The sequence below is a fragment of the Hyperolius riggenbachi genome, chromosome 1 (assembly GCF_040937935.1).
Source record: "Hyperolius riggenbachi isolate aHypRig1 chromosome 1, aHypRig1.pri, whole genome shotgun sequence".
NCBI classification, from domain to species: Eukaryota; Metazoa; Chordata; class Amphibia; order Anura; family Hyperoliidae; genus Hyperolius; species Hyperolius riggenbachi.
The window spans coordinates 550,328,419-550,356,351 of NC_090646.1; the positions used below are offsets into that span (position 1 = coordinate 550,328,419).

Sequence of the window (27,933 nt, forward strand, 5' to 3'; positions counted from 1 at the left end):
GCCTTATCTCGGAAAAACAGTAACACATTCACATAACAGAAGATTGTTCTTTTTCCATACAGATCAAGGCATAGTGGTCACATGTCCATGAGTAACCTAAAACTGTAACTATATGAGGGTGTCTGATTATTACATCAGGTAAGGTCAGACTGTTGGATTTTGCTCTTTTACCACAGCTAATGGACAGGAATATATTGGCTTAATCAGAAGAAATTAGAGAAATGAAAGTTATGAAGGATGTATCTTGTCCATGTAATGTGAGCGTATTGCCTAATACTGTTATTAGACATAGAAGCAGCTTTGTTTTCATGCAATATTGTGTTGAAGGCTTTGATCTTGGTATGAGTTTGCAGTTTCAAGTTACAGCGGTTTCATAACTACAGATAACAAGTCCTGGGCATTAACTGTCAGAGCATTCACCTTATTCTGAATCATATTTTATCATGTCCAGATAACTTTTCATTGTGTTAATCAGAAGTACATTTAACATGAAACCAGACTGCCAAGTTCTCCTGGGCCACACCGCGCAGATCACACAGTTCTAAGTCTACTTCTTGCTTCCTGCTCATCCTTCTCCCTCCCCTCGCCATAGAGCAGAACAGGCTATTCTGCAGAGAGCCAAGCAGCAGGTCTATACACTGACTGAACCATTACCCTATAAAAAAAAAAAAAAAAAAAAAAAAAAAAAAAAAATCAAAAAAAAAAAAAAAAAAAAAAAATCGCTAGGATTGAGGACACTTGAGTGCTTTCATAGCATTTTGCTGGCCACATGCAAAATATTTTCAGTAGATCAGACATGAAATTTTAATATCAATAGGCGCAAGACCAGGGAATGATTGATATTGGGGAGAGGTTTCCAGATCTACCACAAATCGTAATGATTGTGTATTGCCCACTTGAGGCCCTTTTACACTTGCATTACACGTTACCGTAGGACTTCCGCAGCGAAGCAGCGTTGACAAAGTCATTGGAGTCAATGAGCGACGCAGGAATTTCAGCATCAGGAGCGCGGTGCGCCGTAGTGTACATGCATGGACTGACTGGAATCCCAGTGACATACTTGGGAGGGAGTATGTCACTGACCGCTGGAGGGGGGGCTGTGCTATGCATATGAATCTGTTGGCGCACTCTGCGCATCGCATCCCCACCGCAAAGCACAATACAAACAAAGGGAAAAAAAAAAAAAGTAAAACCCGGCCAGGCAGGAAACCACTGGAGCATTTTGAACTACATGATGACTCTAAAAACTAGGCCTGCAATTAAAAAAAAAAAAAAAAAAAAAAAAAAAAAAAAAAAAAAATTGTACAAAGTTTGTGTGTGTGATTGCAATCAGGACAAACCAGTGTAATGCTGGGGATACACGGTACGTTTCTGTACCGTGTATCGACCAGCTGATCCGGCCAGCTGATAATATTCAGCTGGCCCGATCATGCCGCTCGACCCCCGTCCGCGTGATCCCCGCCGGCAGACAATGGCAGGGAATCAAGCGGTGATAAGGAAGCGCCGGCGGGGACGAGCGGCAATCGATCCGTGCGGACGAGCGGGGATGCGCCGGCATTGAGCCGCTGGCTCGATCCAGCGCATGAAACGAGCAGTGTATGCACGGCATAAGAAAAATAAAAAGCAGAAACTTCAAGACGTGAAGAGTTTAAATCAATCCCCCACCAGCTTTTTATTGCTAGGAATAAGTCTTCTTGCTACTTACCCCAGTAACAAGGGCTCTGACAACAGGACGTGAGAACTTTTTTTTTCCTGTTTTCCCAGATGGTAAAATGGCCCATTTTATTTTTGCTTTCGATTGCCATGTGAAAAAAGGTATAACATTAATTAAGCGATTGTATCAGAGAAGGATCTGAAGGTGGCGCCACACACCATACAATAAAATGATCCGATTTTACGGCAATTCGATGAATATGATCGGATCTTCCGAAAAAAATTGAAAGCTTTTTTTTTTTTCATTAGACTGAAAAATCCGATTGGATTTTCCATTTTTTTTTTAATCGTTCCGGAATACTGCAAATTTTTCTAAACATTGTATGGTGTGTGTCAGATTGTCAATTTATTAATATACACACCCTAGCAATTTTCTTAGAGTTTCAAATCATTTTTATCATAATTGGGGAAAAATTGAACAAAGGTTAATTGGTCAGATTTTTGAAATGTTAAGCCCCGTCTACACCATAAGAGATTGCAGCGATCCGGCGGCTCGATTAGCCGCCGGATCGCCTCTTCCGCGTGCCCGCCGCATCCCCGCGCGTGCACCGCATTCGATTCCCCGCTCGTGCCCGCCGCGTCCCCGCCGGCGCCGCTTATCTTCCGCTCAATTCCCTGCCATTGTCCCCTCGCGAGGAACGAGCAGGGAATCGGCGGTGCGGAGATCCGTCCTGTCGGATCTTATCAATCGAGCCGCTGATAAGGAGCATCGCGGCCGCATCTACGCGTGTAGATGCGGCTTTACAATCAGTCAGAAATTGATTGCAATTCTTGAAATGAACAGATAGATATTTAACAAATTGTATGGTGTGTGGCCACCTTAAGAGGGATCTATTCCTGCAACACTCTGCAAATAGCTTTTTAATAAATTTCAGCATGAACCGTCCTGTGGAAGATACACTTGGGATCCCAAAGCCAGATGATGGCCCCCTTAGGTCTCCCCTCAAAGCGGATCCGAGATGAAAAACTAACTATAACAAGTAACTTATCTATATATCTTATCTAAAGTTTAGATAGTTTACACAGCAAATCTAGCTGCAGACAGCTTTAATAGAATGATTATTTCTTTCTATGATACAATGACAGCAGCCATGTTGTTTGTAAACTTGAGCAAAAAAAAAAAAAAACCTAATCTCCCCTCTGCCTCTGAAATCTCTGGCTAGTAATACCTCCCCCTCCTCCTGCCCAGACTGAGCTTCCATGAGCCCTTGCTACTGTCTGAAAGTGCCTTGGCTCTCTGAAAACCTGTGGGCGTGGCTTGTTTAGTTTATATGGAATTAGAGTATTAAAACAAAAACAAAAAAGTATTTGCCATGAGGAATGCCCTATAAACAATAGGAAAGGAACACAATTTTGCAATGAGTAAAAGTTCATCTCGGATCCACTTTAAAGTGAGTGTCCAAGGTCCCAAAAAAGACCCACTTACCTGCGGCTTCCTCCAGCCCATGGCAGCCGTCTTGTGCCCTCACCGCAGCTCTCGAGGCTCCCAGTCTTCTCCACTGCAGAACGTCACTAGGACGGTACTGCGCAGTCGCAGTAGTTCTGCGCCTGCGCAGTACCATCCTGATGACATTGGACGGACCATGTGACCCGTGCCGTGGAGAGCAGAAACCGCCGACCCGGAACCAGACCTGGCGAGGTCGGGCTCTGCAGCGGAGAAGACCTGGAGGGCACAAGGCGGCTGCCATGGGCTGGAGGAAGCCCCAGGTAAACAGATCTTTTTTTTTTGGGAGGGGGGGGGGGGGCGCTTGGATTTTTTCTTTAAGTTAAAGAAAACCTGAAGTGAAAATAAATGGATGAGATAAACAATGGTATTTTTCACTTTACTCCTAAAACTATAGGATGTCGAATCATTTACAAAAGTAGATTAAATGTTTTGTTGCCTCTGCGCAGTGGCAGTCTATTAAGTGCCCCAGAGTTAAAATACATTAACTACTGGCCTTTTTTTCATCTTCTGCTCTCAGAAGTTGTATTCTGCCAGGAAAACTTTTATGGCTGTAATCTGCTTAGCAGTGAGGTTTATTATATTCCCAACAAGCTACCGACAAATGTTGTCACTTCCATGCTTAAAAATTAATTCCTTTAGGCAGCAAAACACCAAGTAAAACAGCTTGGTTATTAATGTTTTGCACTGTACATACAGTATACACTTACCTCATATCACCTCGGGTACACTTTAATAATGTTACCCTGGGCCCTGTTTCGCTGCAGAGCACTCACAGCACTGGAGTGAACTCACCTGTCCGTCCAGCACACTCTCTTCCTTTAGCATTGGAGTGAACTCACGTGTCCGTTCAGCACACTCCCTTCCTTTAGTCTATGTCCTTCCTCCATCCTCGTGTATATCTGTTCTCTGTGACCCGGCAGCATCATGTAGGTGTAATTGGGTCATCGGAAACAGACGGCAAAGCATTGAGAGAGATTGGTAGGATAACCACTTATTGTCAGCCTAAAAAAAGTTGATGTGTCCACTTTGTTTGTCACTGTGAGATAAAAACTCACAACTCCCCGTTTCTAAAGCTGAAGACTCCTCCCCTCTGTCTCAGGGCACGGATTGGTGCCAGGCAGAAGCATGGGGATCTCAATTGGGCCGTGAAAAAAAAATCAATAAGAATCCTCAGCAACAGGGAAGATGCTCATTGGTTCATAGTGGACCAATGAAAAAATTCTCCCTGTTGCTAGGGAGATTTGCACTATTGTCTCATGGTGAACCCCATGTTTTTCATCCTACTCCTAAAAATGACTTTTTAAGATATCTCATGATTTTATTTTATTTAATCATTTACAAAGTAGACTGAATGTTTTGTTGCCTCTGCGTCCTCCAGGCTCTGGTCGGACAGAGCAAGCAGCGGGACACGAAAGTACTGATCAAAGCACATGGCACAGCGGATGTGACGTGGCCAGAGCCAATATGAACGTGTTGCATCCACTCAAGTGTGAGCTGGCACTTCGTTGCACAAACTAAGCTGTATTTTACATATATACATGGCTGTGGAGTTGGTACAAAAATCATCCGACTCAGTTTATGAAAACTCCGACTCCACAGCCCTGGATATATAAAGGTCTGCTCTACAAAACACTGCATTCTGTAGCTCCGCCCACCTAGGTTACATGGCAATGTGCGCTAGCAAATTATAATATTTAGGTATGTAGAAGACAGAGACAAGATCAGAGAAGAGTTTAGTTCAGATTTGCTTTACCGTTTTCCACACTCGACTATCGCTGTTTAGTTGGATTGTTTTTGCTGACCCACAGCTTCATGGCTTACTTCAAGTACGAGACACTATCTAAATCTTGAAGTAATAGACACACTATATTTTCACTATTTTTTTATGCATAGCCATTTTCTGCTGTCACAGCATTGTCAGCCTGAAGAATTCTGCATCACAACAACCTGCATGTAGGAACAGTTACTATAAGCGTCCAAGAATATACCGCACATTTCTAATCCTGCTTTGTTTCTACAAGATTTACCAAACTCTGTCCAGTCCATCCTAGTATAAATAGGAAGTGGCCATAAAAAAAAAAAATTTGCTCTTTATATCATCACAGAATGGAAGTGAATATATAATGAGATCTACCGGTATCTATCCAGTGTGCAAGCTTATTTGAACAACATTTTCAGATTCAGGCCTGGAACACACTAGCAGTACGTTACTAAGCCATTTCTGAGCGCTTTGTGATTTGAAAAGCTCTTGCTAATGTAATGCTATGGGTGTGATCCCACTTGAATGATGTGATTTTATAAAAATCCCCCATAACACTGCATTAGCAAGAGCTTTTCAAAACACTAGAGCTCAGAAAAGGCTGCTAGTGGGTTTGAGCCTTAAAGTATACTTTAAGGAGCATTTAAAGTGTACCAGAGATGACATGCGACATGGTGATATAGACATGTGTATATAGTGGCAAGCATACAGACACTTAAGCTGCCCATACGCCTAACGATTTTGCCGCCAATATAAAGCTGATTCGATCACTGTGATCGAATCGGCTGTGAAATCGTTGCGCAAACGCTGACAGAACGATCGATTTCCGTCCGAAATCAATCGTTCCCGTTGATTCGTCCATGCAGAAGATTTCCCTCAATCGCCGACGGGTCGGGAGTACGTCGATAGCGGCGTTCAAATGCCCAAGGACCAACACTAGCGGCAATACATTACCTGCTCCGACCGGCGCAAGTCCCCACTCTCTCCGCAGCTTCTTCTCCGCACTGGGTTCCGGACCGGCTGCTGCTTCATTGAACTCCCTGTCCCGGCAGGAAGTTTAAACAGTAGAGCACCTTCTACTGTTTAAACTTCCCCCGGACAGGAAGTTCAGTGAAGACAAGCCAGCCGGACCGGAGACCAGCGTGGAGAAGCTGCGGGGACAGAGGGGGAGTCGCGCCGGCCGGAGCAGGAAATGTATGCGGGCGGGCGGGGGAGCGGCAGCACCTCCACAGTGTGCTCCTTTTCTTTTTTTCCCTGCCTGAAAGAGTTTATTAGTTATGGAACTGACAATTTTTCTCCAGTCAGGACTCAGTCAGCTCACTGATAAATTACAGCTATAAAGCTAAACAGATACCTGAGCTTTTTTACTGTGAGGGGAAAAGATAAAAAGGTCAACAGTTCATGTATTTTCACTCTGGGACTCTTGAGACACTACAATTGAGTAGAGACTAAAGCAGCCCATACACTCAGCCGATTTTCTGGCCGACCGATCGATCCCAATCGATAGATTGCAAATCGGTTGGCCAATCGACTGATCGACGGCCGATTTCGATCGATTTCGATGGATTTCCATCGAACTTGCAGGGTGGAAAATTTAGGTCGATCTGATGAGATTGCTTATCAGTTTGCATTGGCCTTAATGGAAATCTGATGGCAGAAAAATGCCATCAGATCGAATTTCAATAGATTTCAAACTGAAATCTATTGGAATTCTATCCTGGTAAAAAATGTTCTAAACGCATCAGATAGATCATCAGATGCATTTCTTATCTATCTGCTGCCAATCTGACGAGTGTATGGGCACCTTAAGAAACATTAAATCTGCTTTGTTCAAGTTTATACATAAAACATTGAGATATCTAAAAGTCATTTTGAGGAGTAGAAGACAGATCCAATTGTTTATCTCATTAGTTTATTTTTATCTCTGGTTCACTTTAACCTCCGTATGTCACTTCAGGCAATGCCAATAATATCAGAAGAAAACCAACAAAATGCAAGAAACTTTTTGCTACTGAAGTTTAAAATAAACCATCAATTCTGTGGGTGTTTATTTTTTTTTTCTCTGCCATCACAGTATGTGAAAAACAAGGACCCGTACCTTTGTACCGGGGAAAATGTATTTCATGACATGGAAACACATTAGTGATAATATTTTCCACAATGCTTCCAAAGTCTATCTTTTAACACAGTTATGATGGCCTCCAACTGATCTATTTAGACGCGTAACTGCAGAAAAACATAAGCAGGATGTATTTAGCTTGAGGTTTGAAAAGAAAGTTAGTTCCCAGATGTATGATCTGTATGTGGGCATAAGAAATCCACACACTTAGGGCTCGTTCACACTGTGAGCGTTTGTTATTGTTTTTAAGCGCTGGCAATTAAAAAAAAAGATTGCGCTTCTACAATGTTGCTGTATGTGATCTCACATGAGCGATGAGCTTTCTTTCCAATCGCAAACGCAGCTCCTGCACCATTTCATGAGCATATGCACTTCAATACAAAAAGTATAGGGAAATTGCAAAGTGCTTGAAAAGCGATTTCCCCAGTGCTTTTAACCACTTTCTGTCCAGATGATGTGAAAATAAGTGTCTGCACTCTACTCCCTACAAAATACTAGATAACACTGTTTATCTGAGCTGATAACAATGCTACACAGTTGTAAAGGAATGACAGCAAACCCCTCTCCTCCTCCCAGGGAATTCAATGGCAGGGTTTATTAGTAAACAAGTGTAAACTAAACATTCATGGAGCAGACAGATGTAACAAGAGTAGGGTATATACACTGTGTTACTAATACATATTAAAACAAAAAATGTTTAAAGAAATAGGAGAGATAGAGATAAAATGTGTGGGTTTAATGTACAATAGAGCTGTTTACACTAAAGCAATAATGTATGAAAGTGGATAAATTGTGTATTTTTTCACTTTTTTCCTTATTTTCTTTTTAAAATGCACAAAAAATAAAGTCATCACTAAAAACAAATATCAGCCACAAAAAGCCTAATTTGTCTTGAAAAAAAACAATACATAGATCATTTAGTTGTGATAATTATTGATAAAGTTATTGCCAAAGTAATCAGAGAGGAGCTGAACTGTGAAAATGACCAGGGTAGGGAAGTGGTTAAGAATAAGTATATTGTATTGATTATGCTCCAGGTCAAAGAGTTTACTTTCTCAGTGTCATCAGGAAGAAAGAAAAAAAATTGCAGGGAAAAGCGCTTTAAAGAGTGCTCACAAAAATCGCACAGCACCTGCGATTTATAATGTGAACAAGACGACAACAGATTTCTGGATGCTTGAACACACACACTAGCTGTTTCTGGCCTTATCAAAAACTGTATGAATAATGTGTAATACTGTATAAGAAAGCAGCCCCTCCTAATCACACCATCTACTGCCAAGAGTCTGTGAAAGTAAGTAAAGGGGATCAGTTAAAGCTGGACTCTGGGCATGATGAAAACTAGCACGAGTCCACTCACCTCTGACCCATTGTTGCCTGGCGTTTAAAGATAATTTTGGAATATTTTTTTTATTTTTATTTTTTTTAATAACCCCCTCCATATTGCCCCATACATACATAAAACTAAAAAAAAGGTCCCTGCTCACCAAAATCCCCACATACACATGTTCCCCTCAAACCTCAAGTGATGGAGCTACACTGGGGCTTTTAGCCGGGACTCCAGCAGCTCCTGAATAAGAAGTGCCACATACAGCACTCGTTTCTCACAGTGCTATCCGCAGTGGGTGACACTAAGGCCCAGTTTACAGTAAATCAACTGGTACGCTTTTTTTTTTTTCTTCTCCATAGCAGTGCATTGTGAAAAAGATTTCAGTTAAAACGAGTTAAGTGTCAAAGGCCCCGGTGCTCCAGTTCACTTCTGGAATTTCTCCCGCTGTTGTCACCAGAAGCGTACTACGCAGGCCCAGTATGGTCTGTGCCTGCGCAGTACGCTCCTGGTGACATCAGCGGATCAAGGACACGGCAACGCAGGCGCAGTGGTTTTCAGACTTTAAAGTCTGAAATTCCAGAAGTGAACCGGAGGCGGGGCTAGAGCATCAGGGAGTGGCTGCGCGGGAACAGGAATGGCTGCGGGGGACCATTAGAAGCCCCCGGGTAAGTTCAACTCATTTCCCCCCTTACAGCAGTGTTCTCCCCAGAAATTTTTTCCAGCCGGGTGGCATGAAAGAGTAGCCGGGTGGGGCAATATGAGAGAATGCAGGACCAGTGCTTCTGTGTGCAACTCTGGAATTTGTCAATTGATTTTTCAAGATTGAGCTATGTACAGATTGCTATTACAATACCATGCTTGCTATTATCTATTGTGATGGTGGCTTTCAATCTTCCTTGTAATCTGATCAACTAACAATTACTACTTCTAATCAGATTTTGATCAGAGTTTTGTACATTCTTCATTGAAGGACAACTGTAGTGAGAAGTATATGGAGGCTGCCATATTTATTTATTTTTAAATACCAGTTGCCTGCCATCCCTGCAGATCTATATGGCTGCAGAAGTAGGTGAATCATCCAGAAACAAGCATGCAGCTAATCTTGTCTGCTCTGACGATGTCAGAAACACCTGATCCGACGCATGCTTGTTCAGGGTCTGTGGCTAAAAGTATAAAGCAGCCCATACACTCAGCCGATTTTCTGGCCGATCGATCGATTGCAAATCGGTTGGCCGATCGACGGCCGATTTCGATCGATTTCGATGGATTTCCTTTGAACTCGCAGGGTGGAAAATTTAGGTCGATCTGATGAGATTGCTTATCAGTTTGCATTGGCCTTAATGGAAATCTGATGGCAAAAAAATGCCATCAGATCGAATTTCAATAGATTTCAAACTGAAATCTATTGGAATTCTATCCTGGTAAAAAATGTTCTAAAAACGCATCAGATAGATCATCAGATGCATTTCTTATCTATCTGCTGCCAATCTGACGAGTGTATGGGCACCTTATGAGGCAAAGGATCAGCAAGACAGCCAGGCAACTGGTATAACTTATAAGGAAATAAATATGGCAGCCTCCATATCCCTCTCGTTTCAGTTGTCCTTTAAAACACATACTTCTGAGAAGAATGGTTTGAGATATTTTCCTCAATCCAATATTTTACAACACTGTAGTGAAGAAGAAATAAAAAGACCAGTACAATTGACAGGGTTGCTTAAGAGAAAATCCACTGTGCTAAAAAAAATTGCGGAAAACATAGAGGTACAACACAAGTATTTGTAATTGATAGGTTTTCTGCAAAATTTTCATATTAAATATGAAGATCAAACTGCCCTGTTGAGCAACATTGGGAACAGTACTCTTTGTACTCTGCTCTGATTGTTTTTGCCATGAGGCTGCCCCAAACCTCTCACCTTGTTGTAGAGGTAATTAGAAGATGGGAACCATTTTCAACACCTAAACTAAAGACTGGTACACACAGAGTGTTTCTGGCTGAGGCAGCAAGTCTGCCCAGAATGTAGTATACATACATCCACCCCAATGTACTGCTGAGAGATCTGGAATTCTGGATCTTCTTTACCAGTGCATTGTATCTTTTTATCGAGTTTACAATAAAAGATTGAAAAAATTAAACAGAAGCTGCACAGAACAAGGCCCATGGCTCAATATACGGTATAAAACCATCACCATGCAAAATGCACAAATTACTACAAGTGGTTGTATCACAAAAATATCCAAATGTAATGGTTACCTTAATAAAATGTTATAGTAGGGCTCCTAGTTTCCCTCCATGCTCTTAGTATTTCTTGCTGCACATAATACCCTGGAAGGAGATCAGATGCAAAGACAAGACATCATTAATTGTATGGAATGCCTCATCCCAGAAGATCCTAATCACATTGCATTCCCAAAACACTTGGAAAAAAAAAAAAGACCTGGGAGCAAATGTTGACACGCCTAAACTGTTTCTGTTGGGAAAATTGTGGAGTGTCTGCTTAAGGGCCCTTCCACACTGCATTTGCTTCAATCTGAAGCTGGCAAAATAACTGAAATCACCATACACCTTCAGTGGTGCATTGCGATTTATCAAACAGCAATCGTAGTGCCTGCTGCAGTTTAGCAGTCAATGGGAGCACATGCAAATCATATAGCAAACGCAATGGCCTTTTTTTTCACGTCATAAATCGTCACCAGCATACTAAGTGTACCTGAAAATTGCGGCAATATGCACATTCAATAGGAGATGCAAATTGTGGTAAAAGACATATATACAAATTAAAACAAAGTAAAAAAGCTGCAACAATGTTTGCAATCATTACACATAATACAACAACAATAATATATATATATATATATATATATATATATATATATATATATATATATATATATATATATATATATATATATATATATATATATATATATATATATTTTACACACTATTAGAATATATAATTAATACACAATATATAAAGCGGAAATCACTGGGTTTTTGTATTTTTCCCAACAAGAACGGAATTTCACAGTTTGCCAGCTTACAGAATAGGCTTTGGTCAATGATGCAAACCTACTACTTTATTGATCTGCCCCATAAGGCCACTTATTAGCATTTCCAGTTCCTTGCCCTACCAACATTTTTCTACCCCAGAAATGACACCCTTCTCATGGACTAATTCGGACTTGTTTTGCCGGGTCTCTGTAAAACGCATTTTATACCCTGATAGGCTGCATGTTTAACCTTGTGCTATGTTGTATAACTGTTTGCTACCTCTCTGTCTGTCACTCCTTGTCGCAATGTATGTATCCCTATTTATTGTCCAGCGCTGCGTAATATGTTGGCGCTTTATAAATACAATAAATAATAATAATAATAATAATAACACTACAGCTACATACAGACAACAGATTTTCATTGGCCAGAACAATGGTCTGTGATGCCCACTGGAGACTACTTGGTATGTGCAGGTATTCCCCAATTGTGTCCTTGTCAGCAATATGGATAACAGCATTTATATTTCCAGCTAGCTCTTAAAAGGGAACCTGCAATGGGGCAACAGCACAAAAACATTCATACCTGGTGCTTTTCCCAGCTCGCAGTACTACTGCGCAGGCGCAGAACACTCCCAGCAACAGGAGCGAGATGGGGAGCGCACCTGGCCGGACAGTGCTGGATTTTACAGGGCCAGTTGCAGGCAAACGGGGAGCCAGAAGAGGATGGCGTGGGAGTGATCAGGCCAGAGGAAGCACCAGGTATGTACGTTTTTATGCTGTGGCCCCATCTCAAGTACACTAAGGTGCGTACACACATCCAATTTTGATTGGCCAATCAGACCAAATTTACTACCTCCATAGAGTATGAGGGTCAACAGACTTTGTATACTATGAACAGATTGTGTAGGTAAGCCCTCATACTACATGAAGGTGGTAAAATTGGCCAATCAAAATTGGATGTGTGTACCAGAATTACTAATTCTTCTTCCCTTCCTCTACATAAAGGGCAGGTTCACACTTGAGCAGATGCAGAACGGAAATGATAAGCGCATCCGTGAAGCGAATGCATACCGTCTGTTTGCATGCAACAAATACATCCGACTGTTTTCGCGCCCGCATGTCGGCCCGTCCATATCGCCGCTCGGTCCCTACAAGCGCCCGGAGGCCAGCAGAAGCATGAGGCTCTCCATAGGCTGCAGCAGGCCAACTCTCCCTAGCAACAGGGAGAATTTTCATTGGTCTAACATGATCCAATGAGAATACTCCTTGTTGCTGAGGATTCCCATTGGTCTTTTGTAGCCCAATGGAGATCCCCCAGCCACCGGGCTGTTTAGAAGGGACTGAGTGGTGGGCGATGGGCGGCGGGACACGCGTGTATGATGTCACTGTGGTGACTAGCCTAGTAGACATTTTCCTGTCTGGTTCAGGGAAATGTGCCAAGTTGGGACTCTGCGTTCCATATCACGTTCTGCGGCACATGGATCCGTGGAAGCAGATCCTATTTTTAACATACGATCTGCTTCCTGTGTTTAGGCGAGGCTTTAAAAATATATTGCACAGATATGTTTTTAGAGCAAGTGTGAATCAGCCCTAAGGCGGAATAGGCTGCTCAGCAGAGAGCCAAAGCAGCATGTCCGCACAGCAATCATTAGTACAATTCCACTCAAAAACTATAACTATTCCAGGCAATAAATGCCCAACGTCTCGAAATAGTTTAATAGCACATAAACAACAACACCTTCATTAAAGAGAAACTCCAGCCCAAAAATTGGGATCCATGAAGCTGCACCCTAAAGGTAGCCATACACGGGTCGATTTGCCATTAGATCGACCAACTGACAGATCCCTATCTGATCGAATGGTTGCCTTTACTGCAAACAGATTGTGAATCGATTTCAGCCTGAAACCGATCACAATCTGTTGAGCTTCTCCTGCCGCCTGTCCCCCCCCCCCCCCCCCCTGTATACATTACCTGAAGCTGGCTCCGGGCCCTCTTCTCCGCGCTGCACCACATCCCGCACCGCATCCCAGCGTACACTGTGTCACTCCGTGACCAGTAAGTTCAAATAGAGTGCCCTCTATTTGAACTTCCTGGTCACTGGAGTGACATAAGAAGTTAATGTACGCTGGGATGGAAGCAGGAACAGAGCGGTGCAGCGATCCGATTTGGGGAAGAAATCGGATCGGCGGGTGCGTTTAGCGCGAACAATTGGCAGCAGATTCGATCCCAGTGATCGAAACGGCAGCAAATCGAGCCAGTGTATATATAGCCAGCTTTACACTCAACAAAAAAACTCCATCATGTTTGATTAGTGCTATGCTTCTGCTGCAAAAATTAAGATTTGTGCCGCTTTCATTTTAAGGAAAATAGCCTCACCCAGCCCCGTACAACAGCCTACCGACATGAAACTGGTATGGCTGGGTAGTTCTTTAGTTGTCAGGATAGCAACACCTCTGGGTGGGTTCACCTCACAACACCATGTCAATGTGACATGGGAACATAACCATGAATAGGAGTAGTATTGGTAGTACTACAGTATGCCCAGCTGTTTGCAAGGCAGTGAACACATTCAGTTGCATGGTGAACTGGACATGCAAGATGAGGGTCTGGTACAAAACGAATACCTCTTATGAGGGGAGGTAGTTAGTGGATGTATTAAACATCTTAAACTGACCATACACAATTTTGTTTTAGATCAGTATAATGATCACATTTTTTTTTTTTATATCAACTGCAAATATTTAAATCCACTTCAACTAAGGATCAGTTAGATGTTTTGTCTGATCAAATGTCTAATTGGGCAAAAAAAAAAAAAAAAAAAAAAATGTATGGTGTAAGGCTACCTTTACACAAGTAAATATTTGCACATAATAAATAACAGAAAGTTACAGTTTCACACAGTTATCACAGTACCTACCTACCCTAACATGCCAGCTGGTACAAGTAGTGGGGCTCCCCTAACATGCTGGCTGGTACCAGCGGTGGGGCTCCCCCAACATGCCGGCTGGTACCAGCGGTGGGGCTCCCCTGACATGCAGGCTGGTACCAGCGGTGGGGCTCCCCTGACATGCCGGCTGGTACCAGCAGTGGGGCTGCTCCCCTAACATGCCGGCTGGTACCAGCGGTGGGGCTCCCCTGACATGCAGGCTGGTACCAGCGGTGGGGCTCCCCTGACATGCAGGCTGGTACCAGCGGTGGGGCTCCCCTGACATGCAGGCTGGTACCAGCGGTGGGGCTCCCCTGACATGCAGGCTGGTACCAGCGGTGGGGCTCCCCTGACATGCAGGCTGGTACCAGCGGTGGGGCTCCCCTGACATGCAGGCTGGTACCAGCGGTGGGGCTCCCCTGACATGCAGGCTGGTACCAGCGGTGGGGCTCCCCTGACATGCAGGCTGGTACCAGCGGTGGGGCTCCCCTGACATGCAGGCTGGTACCAGCGGTGGGGCTCCCCTGACATGCAGGCTGGTACCAGCGGTGGGGCTCCCCTGACATGCAGGCTGGTACCAGCGGTGGGGCTCCCCTGACATGCAGGCTGGTACCAGCGGTGGGGCTCCCCTGACATGCAGGCTGGTACCAGCGGTGGGGCTCCCCTGACATGCAGGCTGGTACCAGCGGTGGGGCTCCCCTGACATGCAGGCTGGTACCAGCGGTGGGGCTCCCCTGACATGCAGGCTGGTACCAGCGGTGGGGCTCCCCTGACATGCAGGCTGGTACCAGCGGTGGGGCTCCCCTGACATGCAGGCTGGTACCAGCGGTGGGGCTCCCCTGACATGCAGGCTGGTACCAGCGGTGGGGCTCCCCCGACATGCAGGCTGGTACCAGCAGTGGGGCTCCCCCAACATGCCGGCTGGTACCAGCAGTGGGGCTGCTCCCCTAACATGCCGGCTGGTACCAGCGGTGGGGCTCCCCTGACATGCAGGCTGGTACCAGCGGTGGGGCTCCCCTGACATGCAGGCTGGTACCAGCGGTGGGGCTCCCCTGACATGCAGGCTGGTACCAGCGGTGGGGCTCCCCTGACATGCAGGCTGGTACCAGCGGTGGGGCTCCCCTGACATGCAGGCTGGTACCAGCGGTGGGGCTCCCCTGACATGCAGGCTGGTACCAGCGGTGGGGCTCCCCTGACATGCAGGCTGGTACCAGCGGTGGGGCTCCCCTGACATGCAGGCTGGTACCAGCGGTGGGGCTCCCCTGACATGCAGGCTGGTACCAGCGGTGGGGCTCCCCTGACATGAAGGCTGGTACCAGCAGTGGCGCTCCCCTGACATGCTGCCTGGTACCAGTAGAAAGGCTCCCCATAACGTTGCTTTAAACAAACAAACACAGAATTATATCGCGCTCTTCTCCTGTCAGACTCAAAGTGCCAGAGCTGCAGCCACTAGGACGCGCTCTATAGGCAGTAGCAGTGTTATGGATACTTGCCCAAGGTCTCCTACTGAATAGGTGCTGGCTTATTGAACAGGCAGAGCCGAGATTCGAACCCAGGTCTCCTGTGTCAGAGGCAGAGCCCTTAACCATTACACTATCCTTAAACATCTCACATCAGTGTACATAGTGAATGACACCAACATCCATAATGACATGTGCACTAGCAGTAGTACCCCTAACTCTGACTCTACATATTCAAGCTAAGCGCGTAAGCTCAACACTCCAGCCTCCTCATACACCATTGCCTGCCCCATCTCTCACTCTGGGTCCCTCATACACCCCATACACCTCCCTCTATACAGCACACTTTTCCATGGAAGCACTCCCTTTCCTCTGTGTATGGAGCAGCTAAGCCTCCCCACCACACACGGCAACTCAGTACTAATAATTCTGTCCACCTCGCTGCACTCACCTTTTATTTATTCCTCAAACCAAAAGAGTGCAGCGCCGCCATCTTGTCTGGGAGACATGTATCCACTGTATCCCCCTGCCAGCGTGCACGCGCTTCAGGGCACTCCAGCGGCTGTCCTCCGTACTGCGCATGTCTAAAGGATAGCTCGGGCGCACTCCCGAGCAGAGAGCAGACAATTTGACTCCGCCCACTTCCTCCCTGCGTCTGAAGTGTTAACTGTATGTGGCCAACAGAGCTGCTACAGTTGTCAGAAGTGTCTCAGCTTCTTCCCTTGTCAGTACATAACAATTACACATCCGTCCCAGTGTGTTCATAAAGGCAAGCGTGTACACCCCTCAACACCCCTGAGGTCTCGTTTACATCATTCAGCGCAGATGGCTGTGCAATCGGAACGCAACGCGTACAATCGCGCACCATGTGCGCTACTCTGCGCTGCAACTCTTGAAAATGCATGCAGCAGTGTGATAGCGCATCGCACTGCTGCGTAGCGCATATGATGGGAACAGTAGAAGGGCTGTCTATGCCCTTCTACCGTTCTTGCGTGTCCCACACTATGTGCGCTGCCAAAATGCGTGTGGCAGCGCGCATAGTCTGAACGAGCCCTAAATTTGGCAGCGAGTATAGTGTGCGACACGCAAGAACGGTAGAAGGGCATAAACAGCCCTTCTACCGTTCCCATCATATGCGCGATTGCGCTATCGCATGCTGCACGCATTTTTGGGAATCGCAGCGCAAATCCTATTCATTGTAATTAATGGGATCTGCAGCACAGCGCATAGTAGCGCAGATGGCGTGCGATCGGAACGCAACTGTGATCGGACGTGTTGCGTTCCGATCGCACAGCCATCTGCGCTAAATGATGTGAACGAGGCCTTAGTGTAAAAGGAATAATTTTTGCGAGGTGAGCTTGAGCACCATTTCAACACTCCATGGGCCCAGGAGTACACATTTCAATTGCGGAGGGACCGGCCGAGGGACTGTCAGTCATCGAAAGATTCAAATGCTGCTACCGAAGCTCAACTGACACCCCCGACCCTCTTCGTTTTTGAGCAAGATATTTCCAGCATGCTAGATCAATAGTTTAGATACGATTTCGGTCAGAAATTATGATGGAGCGGCCGCACAGCGGCATCTGTCTCTTGCAGATTCTATCACTATGATCGAAGATCAATGCTACAAATTGCGTAAAGGTAGCCATAAATCTAGTGATGATGAGCAGATTTGACCAAGAAACAAATCTCTCTCTCTCTAATGGAATCTGATAAAAGAGAGATCTGTCGGCTGCCTATACAGCGCAGGCCGCTTATCGATCAATTTCATGCTGAAATTGATCCAGAATCAACCTTGTGGCACTGCATCCGCTGCCTCGCCGGCCCAACGCTATCCTCCTAATGTGCCCAGTGCACTATACATTACCTGTCTGTGGCCGCTGCTTGTCCTCTGCTGTCTTACCCTGTCTCCAGGCGCTTGTCTTTCATCCATACACGTGCCCCACATGGTTGCCAGAGTAACGCAAGCTTGTAAGCGATGTCACACATGTGCCTGCGTTACTCTGGAAACCACGTGGGGCGCATGTATGCACGAAGGACAGCGTCCAGAGGCAGGGGAAAACAGCAGAGGACAATCGGAGGCCATGGACAGATAATGTATAGTGCACTGGAAACTGGTTCTACATTGCAAATTAGGGCTGACAGTGTCGGGATGTTCGCCACATTCCTCGCTTGGGCCGATATTTTGCTCGCCATTACCGCCATGCACCTGATCGCATGCGCACCCAATCGCGAAAGTCGGCTCTACATCTTGCAGCATGCCCAACCGATTAATGCAATCAATTTTGGCCCAAAATTGGTTGTATTGACGATCGAGCATGCACTTGGCGGCACCGATTTTTATCCGATTCCCATTATAAAAATCGAATTGGATGGTAGATCGGTTGTCAAGTCGCCTGATGTATTGCCACCTTTAATCAGCAGCTGAAACCTCTGTTTGCTTTTAACACACTACCTTCTATTGCGGCTCATGCTGGGGATACATGGTACGACCTGGCGGCTCGATTAGCCGCCGGATCGACTCCCGCCGCGTCCCCGCTGCCGTCCGGATCGATTCCAGCTCGTCCCCGCGGGCGCTTCCTTATCTTCCTCTCGTCTCCCCGTTATTGTCCGCCCGCGGGGATCGAGCGGGGTCATCGGACCTGTCGGAAATTATCAATCGAGCCATCAGCGGGGGAAAACGTACCATGTATCCCCAGCATTAGCCTTGATTCCTGATTCACTCTAATGCTGGGCATACACGGAGCGTTTGTCCCTTATCAATCGAGCCGCTGATGGCTCGATTGATAATATCCAACAGGTCCGATGACCCGCCGGATAGATTCCCCGCTCGATCCCCGCGGGCGGACAATAGCGGGGAATCGAGCGGAAGATAAGGAGCGCCCGCGGGGACGAGCGGGGATCGATCCGGCCGGCGGCCGCCCGTGGGGACCAGCGGGGACGCGCAGGGAAGCGGCGGGAGTCGACTCGTCTATGCCCAGCATATGCCCAGCATAATGCTGGGGATACACGGTACGTTTTCCCCCTTATCAATTTAGCCGCTGATGGCTCGATTGATAATTTCCGACAGGTCCGATGACCCCGCTTGATCCCCGCGGGCGGACAATAGCGGGGAGTCGAGCGGAAGATAAGGAAGCGCCCGCGGGGATGAGCGGGAATCGATCCGGGCGGCGACGTGGACACGGCGGGAGTCGATCTGGCAGCTAATCAAGCCGCCGGGTCATACCGTGTATCCCCAGCATAAAAGATAAAGAAACCTATAATTCCTCGCTGGCCATAAAGAGTTAACATCTCTGCCAGTTACAGCACAGGAGGAGGCAGGCGGGGACAGACGACCTGCTCTGTGCTCGGGAACGAGCGCAGCTTTTCATTACACATGCGCAGTATGGAGGAGAGTTACAAGAGTACCCTGAGGCTCGTGCACGCTAGTAGGGGATACCGTGGATACAGAATTTCATGTAACGCCCTACCGCGCGTGCGCAACTTTCAGACCCGTCCTACCCCATGCTGACGCGACAGAGGCTCACACAAACAGAAACATCCCTTCCGTTCTCATCAATAATACCAGAACCTCCCAGCACAGGTGTTTGGTGGACACGCCCATATGGTGATCACACCGGGAACTTTCTGAACTGTCACAGTACTTTGGTTGTCCCATGACAACAGCATACTGACTAATGGCACATTTGAGGAAAGATGTTATGAGATGACACGAGACAAGTGTTGTGTAGCTTCTTCCTATAACGATCATAGATTATCAACTTATATGCACAAACTCGGCTATCCACACTGGCCTCAATTCACGGAGCATTATCAAACGTTTATCAAGCACTTTATCAAACGTTTAGTGAGATTTTACCTAGGCCTCAATTCACGGAGTTTTATCAAACACTTTATCAAACGTTTGATAAACGTTTGATAAATTACCTCATGGGTAAAATCTAATTTTGAATTCACTAAGGTGTTATATATTTATCGAATGTTTTACCGATAAAACGTTCAACAAATATATAACACCTTAGTGAGATTTTACCCATGAGGTAAATTATCAAACGTTTGATAAAGTGTTTGATAAACGTTTGGTAATGCTCCGTGAATTGAGGCCACTGTCTTTAATGCTGGGCATACACGGTCCAGATTCTTCTTATCAATCGAGCCGCTGATGGCTCGATTGATAATTTCCGACATGTCCGATCACCGCGTGGATCGATTCCCGGCTAGATCCCCGCGGGCGGACAATAGGCGAAAACGAAGTGCTGAGAAGGAAGTGCCCGCGGGGATAAGCGGGACGCGCCGGCATCGATTCCGGTGCATAAACGTGCCGTGTATGCCCAGCATTAGCTCTACAGCTTCATTTTTCGTTTTTGGCAGGTTTATGTGTCATTTTCACCGTTTTGTTTTCCAGTTTGTATTGCTTATTAAACAATGGAATGCATAAGCTACATACACCTGCTCAGTTAATGTTGGTCAATGATTAGGTGGACATTTCCTAGATGGAGCACTGTAAAGACATAGGGCTTGATTCACAAAGCCGTGCAAACTGTTTAGCACAGGTGTGCGAAACAGTTAGCACATGAAGTGCCATCCGCGAACTTTTGCGCTCGTGCAAAGTACCGCGATGTGCAGCGATCGCGGACTTTTGCGTGTGCAATGTGCCGGCAAATTGCGCACGCAAAAGTCCACGATCGCACAAATCGCGGCACTTTGCACGAGCGCAAAAGTTCGCGAACGGCACTTCACGTGCTAACTGTTCAGCACACCCATGCTAAAACAGTTTGCACGGCTTTGTGAATCAAGCCCATACTGTCTGGCTTTTGCCAGGGGTGCATCTACTAACCTTCCCACTCTCGGTATTCCAGATCAGGTGTTTTTGTGGCTACACCTTATGTGTGTGTAAATATCATGATGGCCAGTTTGGCCACACTTGCTTTGTGACCTTTGTAAGATGGGCCCCCAAGCTGTGTGTGTCACCAAGTGAGTCAAAGGAAGGTGTAAGAACATTCAGGGCATGTTTCCACTATCGCGAATCTGCATGCAAATTTGCATAACCAATACAAGTGGATGGGCCTGTTTCCACTTGTCAGGAATTTTTTAGGTTTTCTGTGAAATATGCACGGCAGAGCCATCAGAATTCGCAGATCGCAAGGTGGTGTGCGATTGGCATACAATGTATTTAGTAGGAAATTCGCATGCATTTTCGCTATGCGAATTCGCATACATTTTCACCATCAATCAATGTAAAAGCACACAGGCACTGACATGGTTACATTCGCATACATACAAAAGTACGCGAAAACATACACAAATTCAAGGTAACATTCGCATACAAACGTATATGAATTCGCATGCAAATTCGTTTACACGTTTTGCATAACTAATTGGCACTGCACAAGTGGAAACGGGTCCTAAGGGGCCTCATCCAAGTTTTGCTGGTGGGCCTCATGATCTGTAGCTGTGCGCCTGGGTTTAGCAGAGTACTGTGGTTCAGTGGGGAGGACAGTGGGAAATGCTGCATTTGTGGCACAGGAAACAGAAAAAGAGAAGCAAAACAGAAGTTTTCCTTCTTAAAGAGACTCCGTAACAAAAATGTCATCCTGTTTTTTATCATCCTACAAGTTCCAAAAGCTATTCTAATGTGTTCTGGCTTACTGCAGCACTTTGTACTATCACAGTCTCTGTAATAAATCAATGTATCTTTCCCTTGTCAGACTTGTCAGCCTGTGTGTGGAAGGCTGCCAAGTTCTTCAGCGTTGTGGTTCTGCTATGCACTCCCCCCTCAGGGGGGAAAGAAACACACAAATGATCTCTTGAGATTCAAAAGAAAGGCTGTATACAGCCTGCTTGTATATGGATGTATTTTCTATGTGTGGACATACTGTACATCAACCTACTTCCTGTTTTGGTGGCCATTTTGTTTGTTTATAAACAAACTTTTTACAGCTGTTTTTAACCACTTTTAATGCGGCGGGGAGCGGCGAAATTGTGACAGAGGGGAATAGGAGATGTCCCCTAACGCACTGGTATGTTTACTTTTGTGCGATTTTAACAATACAGATTCTCTTTAAAAAAAAAGCTTACTCCAACCTAAATAATCACAAATACCTTCTGTTTTAAAGTAAACTTGAGATGAAAGGAGGCAAAAGTTTTTATACATACCTGGGGTTTACTCCAGACCCCTCCGCGCAGATTCCTCCCTTGCAGATGTCCAAAGCCTCCTGGATCCTGGTAGCAGCTCCATCCTCCATGGACAGTCGGGGGTACTGTGCATGCGCAGACCAGCCACTCGCGTCTGCCCTACAGTGCTCCAGTCGGTGGGAGTGTTCTGCGCTTGCGCAGTACTATTGTGCAGGGGCAGAACGCTCCCAGCCGCGGGATTAAGACAGGGAGCGCACTTGGCCGCACCGTGGCCTCTGCCGACTGGCCGAAGATAACAGGACTGCTACCGGGGCATCCAGGAGGCGGTGCTCCTCCGCTGCCTGGATCTTCCACTATGGGTCCCTGTAATTCAGCCAATTGAGGAGAGGAATGGACAATCTACAGGGCTGTGTAGATCCAGCATGAACTGTGCTCACCTTATGTAACATTTGTCTGGTCAGGTGTCCTTCAGTATGGTTTTACACTTGTTGGGTGCGGTGCGTGCACCACAGAAATAAGGCTTTATATGACCCTGCGCCATGGTGCGGTGACAGGGTCATATGCACAGGTCTGAATCTATGCAGCAAATATTTCTTGTTGCTGAATGCTGCCTCAGATGTCCAAAGAAAAGCCTGTTGTGGTTATCTGTAACCTTATAAGACCTTGCTTCTCTTGTATACAGTTAATATTTTATTTCTTCCCCAGCCAAGCTGTGCCCGCCCACTGTGCTCATATTTGCTGGTTGGCGGTTAGATTAAAAAATGAACATTAAGGTTCCCTGCACACTGCATGCGATTCCGATTCTTAATCGTTTTTTACATCCGATTCCGATTTGTAATCTTTACTGCATGCTGCATTTTTTGATCCGTTTTTCTGTTGAATGGGTTCAGGGAAAATGGGAATTAAAAATCGGAAACAGAATAGGAATCGCAAATCCATTTGCAGTGTGCAGGGAGCCTAATTCTGGCTGCACGAGTCTCAGCGTTTCCCAACATCACTTCCTATGAACAACAAGCAGGTGCATCCTCTGCATCTCCCTTCCTGTTATGTTATGCCGTGTATAGTTAGTCACACCAAATGTTTGTTTTGCACTCCTGGACAAATCATGGCTTGTTAACTTTTACTCTGGCACTTGGGCTCCTTTCACACTGTGCATGTTATGTTGTGATAAGATCGCAACATAACCAAAAAGTCGCATTGCGTGATAGCATTGATAGGATTGAAGAGTTAACTTTAGAGATTTCTCACTTCTAACTTCAGGTTTGCCTGAGGTAAAATGTTTCCTGAATACTACATGCCTTATCACCATGGTGATAATTCTAGAAACATTATTAAAGACAGGACATAAGCTTAGTGAATTGAGGCCATTGTCGCTAGCCTGGCGATATTTTCAGGTGGGACAGTAGAGTGCAGGGGGGGGGGGGGGACTAGTGGCGGCAATAGAGACACAGAGGCATGTCATTGTGCACAGGACATGTCTTAGGATCTTATTAAGATTTAATACATCTGCCTTGGGTTCACTTTAAAGGACCACTATAGAGAAAAAAGCAGGTAAAATCTGACAAAACCAACAGGTTTTGGACTAGTCCATCTCCTCATGGGGGATTCTCAGGGTTGTCTGTTTTCAAAAGCATTTCTTGAATGGCAGTTGCTAATAGTGCCCATACATGGTACAATTTTTTTAAAAAAATTTCTTCAATTAGATAATTTTGTTTAATTATTACGTTACATCGAAAATAAAGATTTTCCCAATATGTCCAATCAGATTTTTATTGAAAAAAACGGGTTAATCGTTTTTCTTGATCAAAATAAAATTATATTCGACTTTCATTTGATCTGATTTGGTCTAATAAACAGGAAAATTGAACATTTTTATTATACCGTGTATGGGCACCATTAAGCTGGCCACTAACGGTCCAATTTCTAGCGAAAAATCGTTCGAGCGATCAGAAATTCTGATCGGATTGGTTGTAAATAATCTCCATTGGTGGACACAATCGATTATGAACGAGTGAAAAAAATGTCGCCCGAATGAATTCGTCGAACGAAAATTTGGATTTTCCTGGTGGTCGTGATAGATAGGAAGAAATGATTGGTTAGTTGATGGTGTAGTGAACGATTTTTCGTCCGATCAGAATTTCTGATCGCTCGAATGATTTTTCGCTAGAAATTGGATCGTTAGTGGCCAGCTTAAGTCTAACTGTCAACATAGTGTACACATGAATAGGAAGGCTGGGTGATATCTTACTATTTTGTCAGTTAGGGTCCTTTTACCAGCTGCCCTGTTATAACTGAAAGGACAACTGATTTTCCAAGAAAAGTCCATGTTTTCCTATGGCTCAGTTCCCAATATAAGCCTTTTAACTGAAAGCTTTTTCACACTGCTCCATTGCAGTAATGGAGAAAAAAAAAAAAGCAAAGCATACCAACGCATCCAGTGTAAAAGGGTGCTAAGGCTTTGTTAACATTATTAATCGCTATCGCAAGCGCTGAGCGATTTATACTGCGATTTTTACAGCGCGTTTCGCTTAGAAAAGGCTTTTCTAACCGCTTTTGCTCAGTAATTATTTTTTTTTCACTTCCTGACGTTATTCAGGAAGTGAACTCTTTAACCCGGAAATAAAAACGCTTGGTAAATCGCTATATAAATCGCTTTTTCAAGCGCTGTGCGATTTCCCTATACATTGAGCCAAAGCACTCAGAAAATAGTACATGTAGCACGTTTGCGATTTAAAAGAAAAACAAAATGCTTACATGTAAACACTGTCATAGGAAATCATTACACAAGCGCTTTTAGGGTGATTTGCAAAATCGACAGTACTTGAAAAAATAAATCAATCACCAAACGCTGATAGTGTGAACAAGCCCTAAGACTTAGCAACTGTCATTCAGGAAACACTTAAAGAGAACCCGAGGTGTGTTTAAAGAATGTTATCTGCATACAGAGGCTGGATCTGCCTATACAGCCCAGCCTCTGTTGCTATCCCAAACCCCACTAAGGTCCCCCTGCACTCTGCAATCCCTCATAAATCACAGCCATGCTGTGAGGCTGTGTTTACATCTGTAGTGTCAGTCTCAGCTGCTCCCCCACCTCCTGCATAGCTCCGGTCCCTGCCCCCATCCCTTCCCTCCAATCAGCAGGGAGGGAAGGGATGCAGGCGGGGACTGGAGTTCTGCAGGAGGCGGGGAGAGCAGCAGACTGACACTATAGAGATAAACACAGCCAGCTCTGACAAGCTGTTTGTCAGCAGCGTGGCTGTGATTTATGAGGGATTGCAGAGTGCAGGGGTACCTTAGGGAGGTGTGGGATAGCAACAGAGGCTGGGCTGTATAGGCAGATCCAGCATCCGTATGCAGATAATATTCTTCAAACCCACCTCGGGTTCTCTTTAAAAACAAAGAAAACCCTGAGAATCCCACATAAGGAGATGCACTAGTCCAAAACCCGACGGTTTCTTCAGATTTTAACTGCTTACTTTTTTTTGCTATAGTGGTCCTTTAATGATTAGCTGTAAAATCAACACACATACGTTTTAGAAAATAGACAGAACAGCAGATTTAGAACTAATAACGGAAGCTGGTCCTGTTTCTTGTAGATTGCCCGAAGTTCCAATGTGTTGTGACTGCATACAAAACAGGCTTCAGGTCCATATACATTTGCATTAAGTTATCCGAAATAAGCATTCAGAAAGTATGATGACTTTTATTTAATAAAGTATTATTCAAAATTCATTATATTGTTCAGAAAATAAATCAGATCTTTTGCCAGCATGATGGTCCTTATCTAGTTTTTCCTGTGCAGTCTGGTAGATGGAAGCCTCCACGATATGTCTTCCCCGTTTGAGCACATTCTACAGAAGCTTTTGCTGCTGGTACCCCTGTCTGCCGGCAATGAGCAGAAAGGTGGAGGTCTCTTACCGTGTTTCCCCTAAAGTTAGACATCCCCTGAGAATAAGCCCTAGCAGGAATTCCTAGCATGCTTGAAATATAAGACATCCCCCGAATATAAGCCCTAGCAGCAGCCCACATGACACCAGCAAGTCACGCTCAATAACAAAGCCTGGATACAGGAGAGCAGCAGTATAATGTGAGTTCTACAGTCCTGTATGTGTGTCAGGCAATTTGTGTTTTTGTTGGAGCCAGCCCTCCTGATCATCATGATAAGCATCAGCAGCACTTCACCTCTTCCCAGGACACACAGCTTATCCTATCATCTGGGGAGCCAGACAGAGCTCTATGCCTGCAAGAAATAGACTCTTACCCACATGATCAGCACAATCAAGTTCTTGTAAGTGAGAGCCAATATCAGCAAACCACCAGCTCTGTGCACGCTGCTTGTGTTTCAGCATGGCATGCAATATATACATTTTGTATAGGAAAACTACCAGTGTTTCCCAAGAAAATAAGACATCCTCTGAAAATAAGCCCTAGCACATGTTTTGGAGCAAAATTAATATGACAGTGTCTTATTTTCGGGGAAACACGGTAAAGGTAGCCATACACTGGTCGATTTGCCATTAGATCGACCAACTGACAGATCCCTATCTGATCGAATCTGATCAGAGAGGGATCGTATGGCTGCCTTTACTGCAAACAGATTGTGAATCGCTTTCAGGCTTAAACTGATCACAATCTGTTGAGCTGCTCCTGCCGCCTGTCCCCCCCCCCCCCCCCCCCCCCCGTATACATTACCTGAAGCTGGCTCCAGGTCCTCTTCTGCACCGCATCCCGCACCGCATCCCAGCGTACACTGTGTCACTCCGTGACCAGGAAGTTCAAATAGAGCGCTCTCTATATGAACCTTCTGGTCACTGGAGTGACACAGGAAGTTCATGTACGCTGGGATGGAAGCAGGAACAGAGCGGTGCAGCGCGGATAAGGGAGCCAGCGTCAGGTAATGTATACTTGATCAGATCGGCCGCCGCTAACGACGCGCTCCCTACCTGCAGGCGATCGAGGGTAATTTCCCGCACGGCGTGATCGACGGACCGATCCGATTTTGGGAGGAATTCGGATCGGCGGGTGCGTTTAGCGCGAACGATTGGCAGCAGATTCGATCCCAGTGATCGAATCTGCTGTCGAAACGGGTGCAAATCAGGCCAGTGTATGGCCAGCTTAACAAAGGCAAGCAGCTCCCGGTGTGCATGGCAGCCACAGGACACAAATTACAGTGTGGACTCTTGAGGTCTCTGCTCAGCCTTTCACATAACAGCTGATATCTCAGAATTCCTCTAGTGATATATTGAGAAATCACAACTGTATTGTCCATGAATGATAGACTCTCCATGACAAAGTGCAGACATAGACCACTTTCTACACCACAGACTCTCACTGCTCCCCTCAGAGAGAGTAAGGGCCCTATCACACAGGCAGCAATGCCAAGCTCTGTCTGTGGTAGAATATGGAGCTGTGCAGCCCCATGGAATATATGTGAATGGAGCCAATAGAAACTGTACCTGGATGCATTCCCTACACTGCACCATGTGCGGTGTGAATGGTATGTTCCTGAATGTAGAGCCTAAGCATTGGCATGAGATGCAGAGCGGTAATCAACCCTGAACCTGTGTTTGTCTCTTCCAATCCAAACAAAAGCATTACAAAAATCCAAGCATATACCCACCACCACCACTCCCTGTGAACTAAATTCAGCAGAAGCAGCAGGCTCGGGGCCATTTCTGACAAGAAACTAGTGTGCGTACAGCCAATAAATAAGCTTGTTGGATCATCTTGGGTGAGTGCATTCTTCACCTCCTTACTCCACCGATCAGAAGCAGCCCCATCTTGCACCACACGTCTTCCCTCCTCCCTTCTCCATAGCAGGACTTTCCCATGCAGACTTTCCCTCCCTTCCCCATGCGCACTGTGGCCTCCCACGCTGTCCTCCTCTACCCCTCCATTGTGGTGCTACAACTCCTGGTAATTCAGTCAGTCGCAACCAGTCGTGGGCTTCTGCGCATGTGTGGCTCACTACGCAAACGCCCCCGCCGTGCACCCGTCCCCTGGAGCGCTCTGCGCAGTATTATTGTGCAGTGGCAGAACGCTCCAG

General features: G+C 45.6%; 1 protein-coding gene across 2 annotated transcripts in view; it reads right to left on the bottom strand.

Moving 5' to 3' along the window:
- Nucleotides 1–38: 38 nt before the first annotated feature.
- ENKD1 (enkurin domain containing 1) overlaps nucleotides 39–27,933 on the bottom strand; it is a 36,492-nt gene continuing 8,597 nt past the window's right edge. The window contains exons 2-3 of one of the 2 annotated variants that reach the window (XM_068247344.1): nucleotides 10,623–10,694; nucleotides 39–655 (exon numbers count right to left, since the gene is read on the bottom strand). In XM_068247344.1, coding sequence (XP_068103445.1) covers nucleotides 10,668–10,694 — 27 coding nt within the window. In that variant the 3' untranslated portion in view covers nucleotides 39–655; nucleotides 10,623–10,667. Of the gene's footprint in view, nucleotides 656–10,621; nucleotides 10,695–16,203; nucleotides 16,312–27,933 lie in introns of those variants that run through there. The other variant, XR_011023070.1, reaches the window with a different exon arrangement.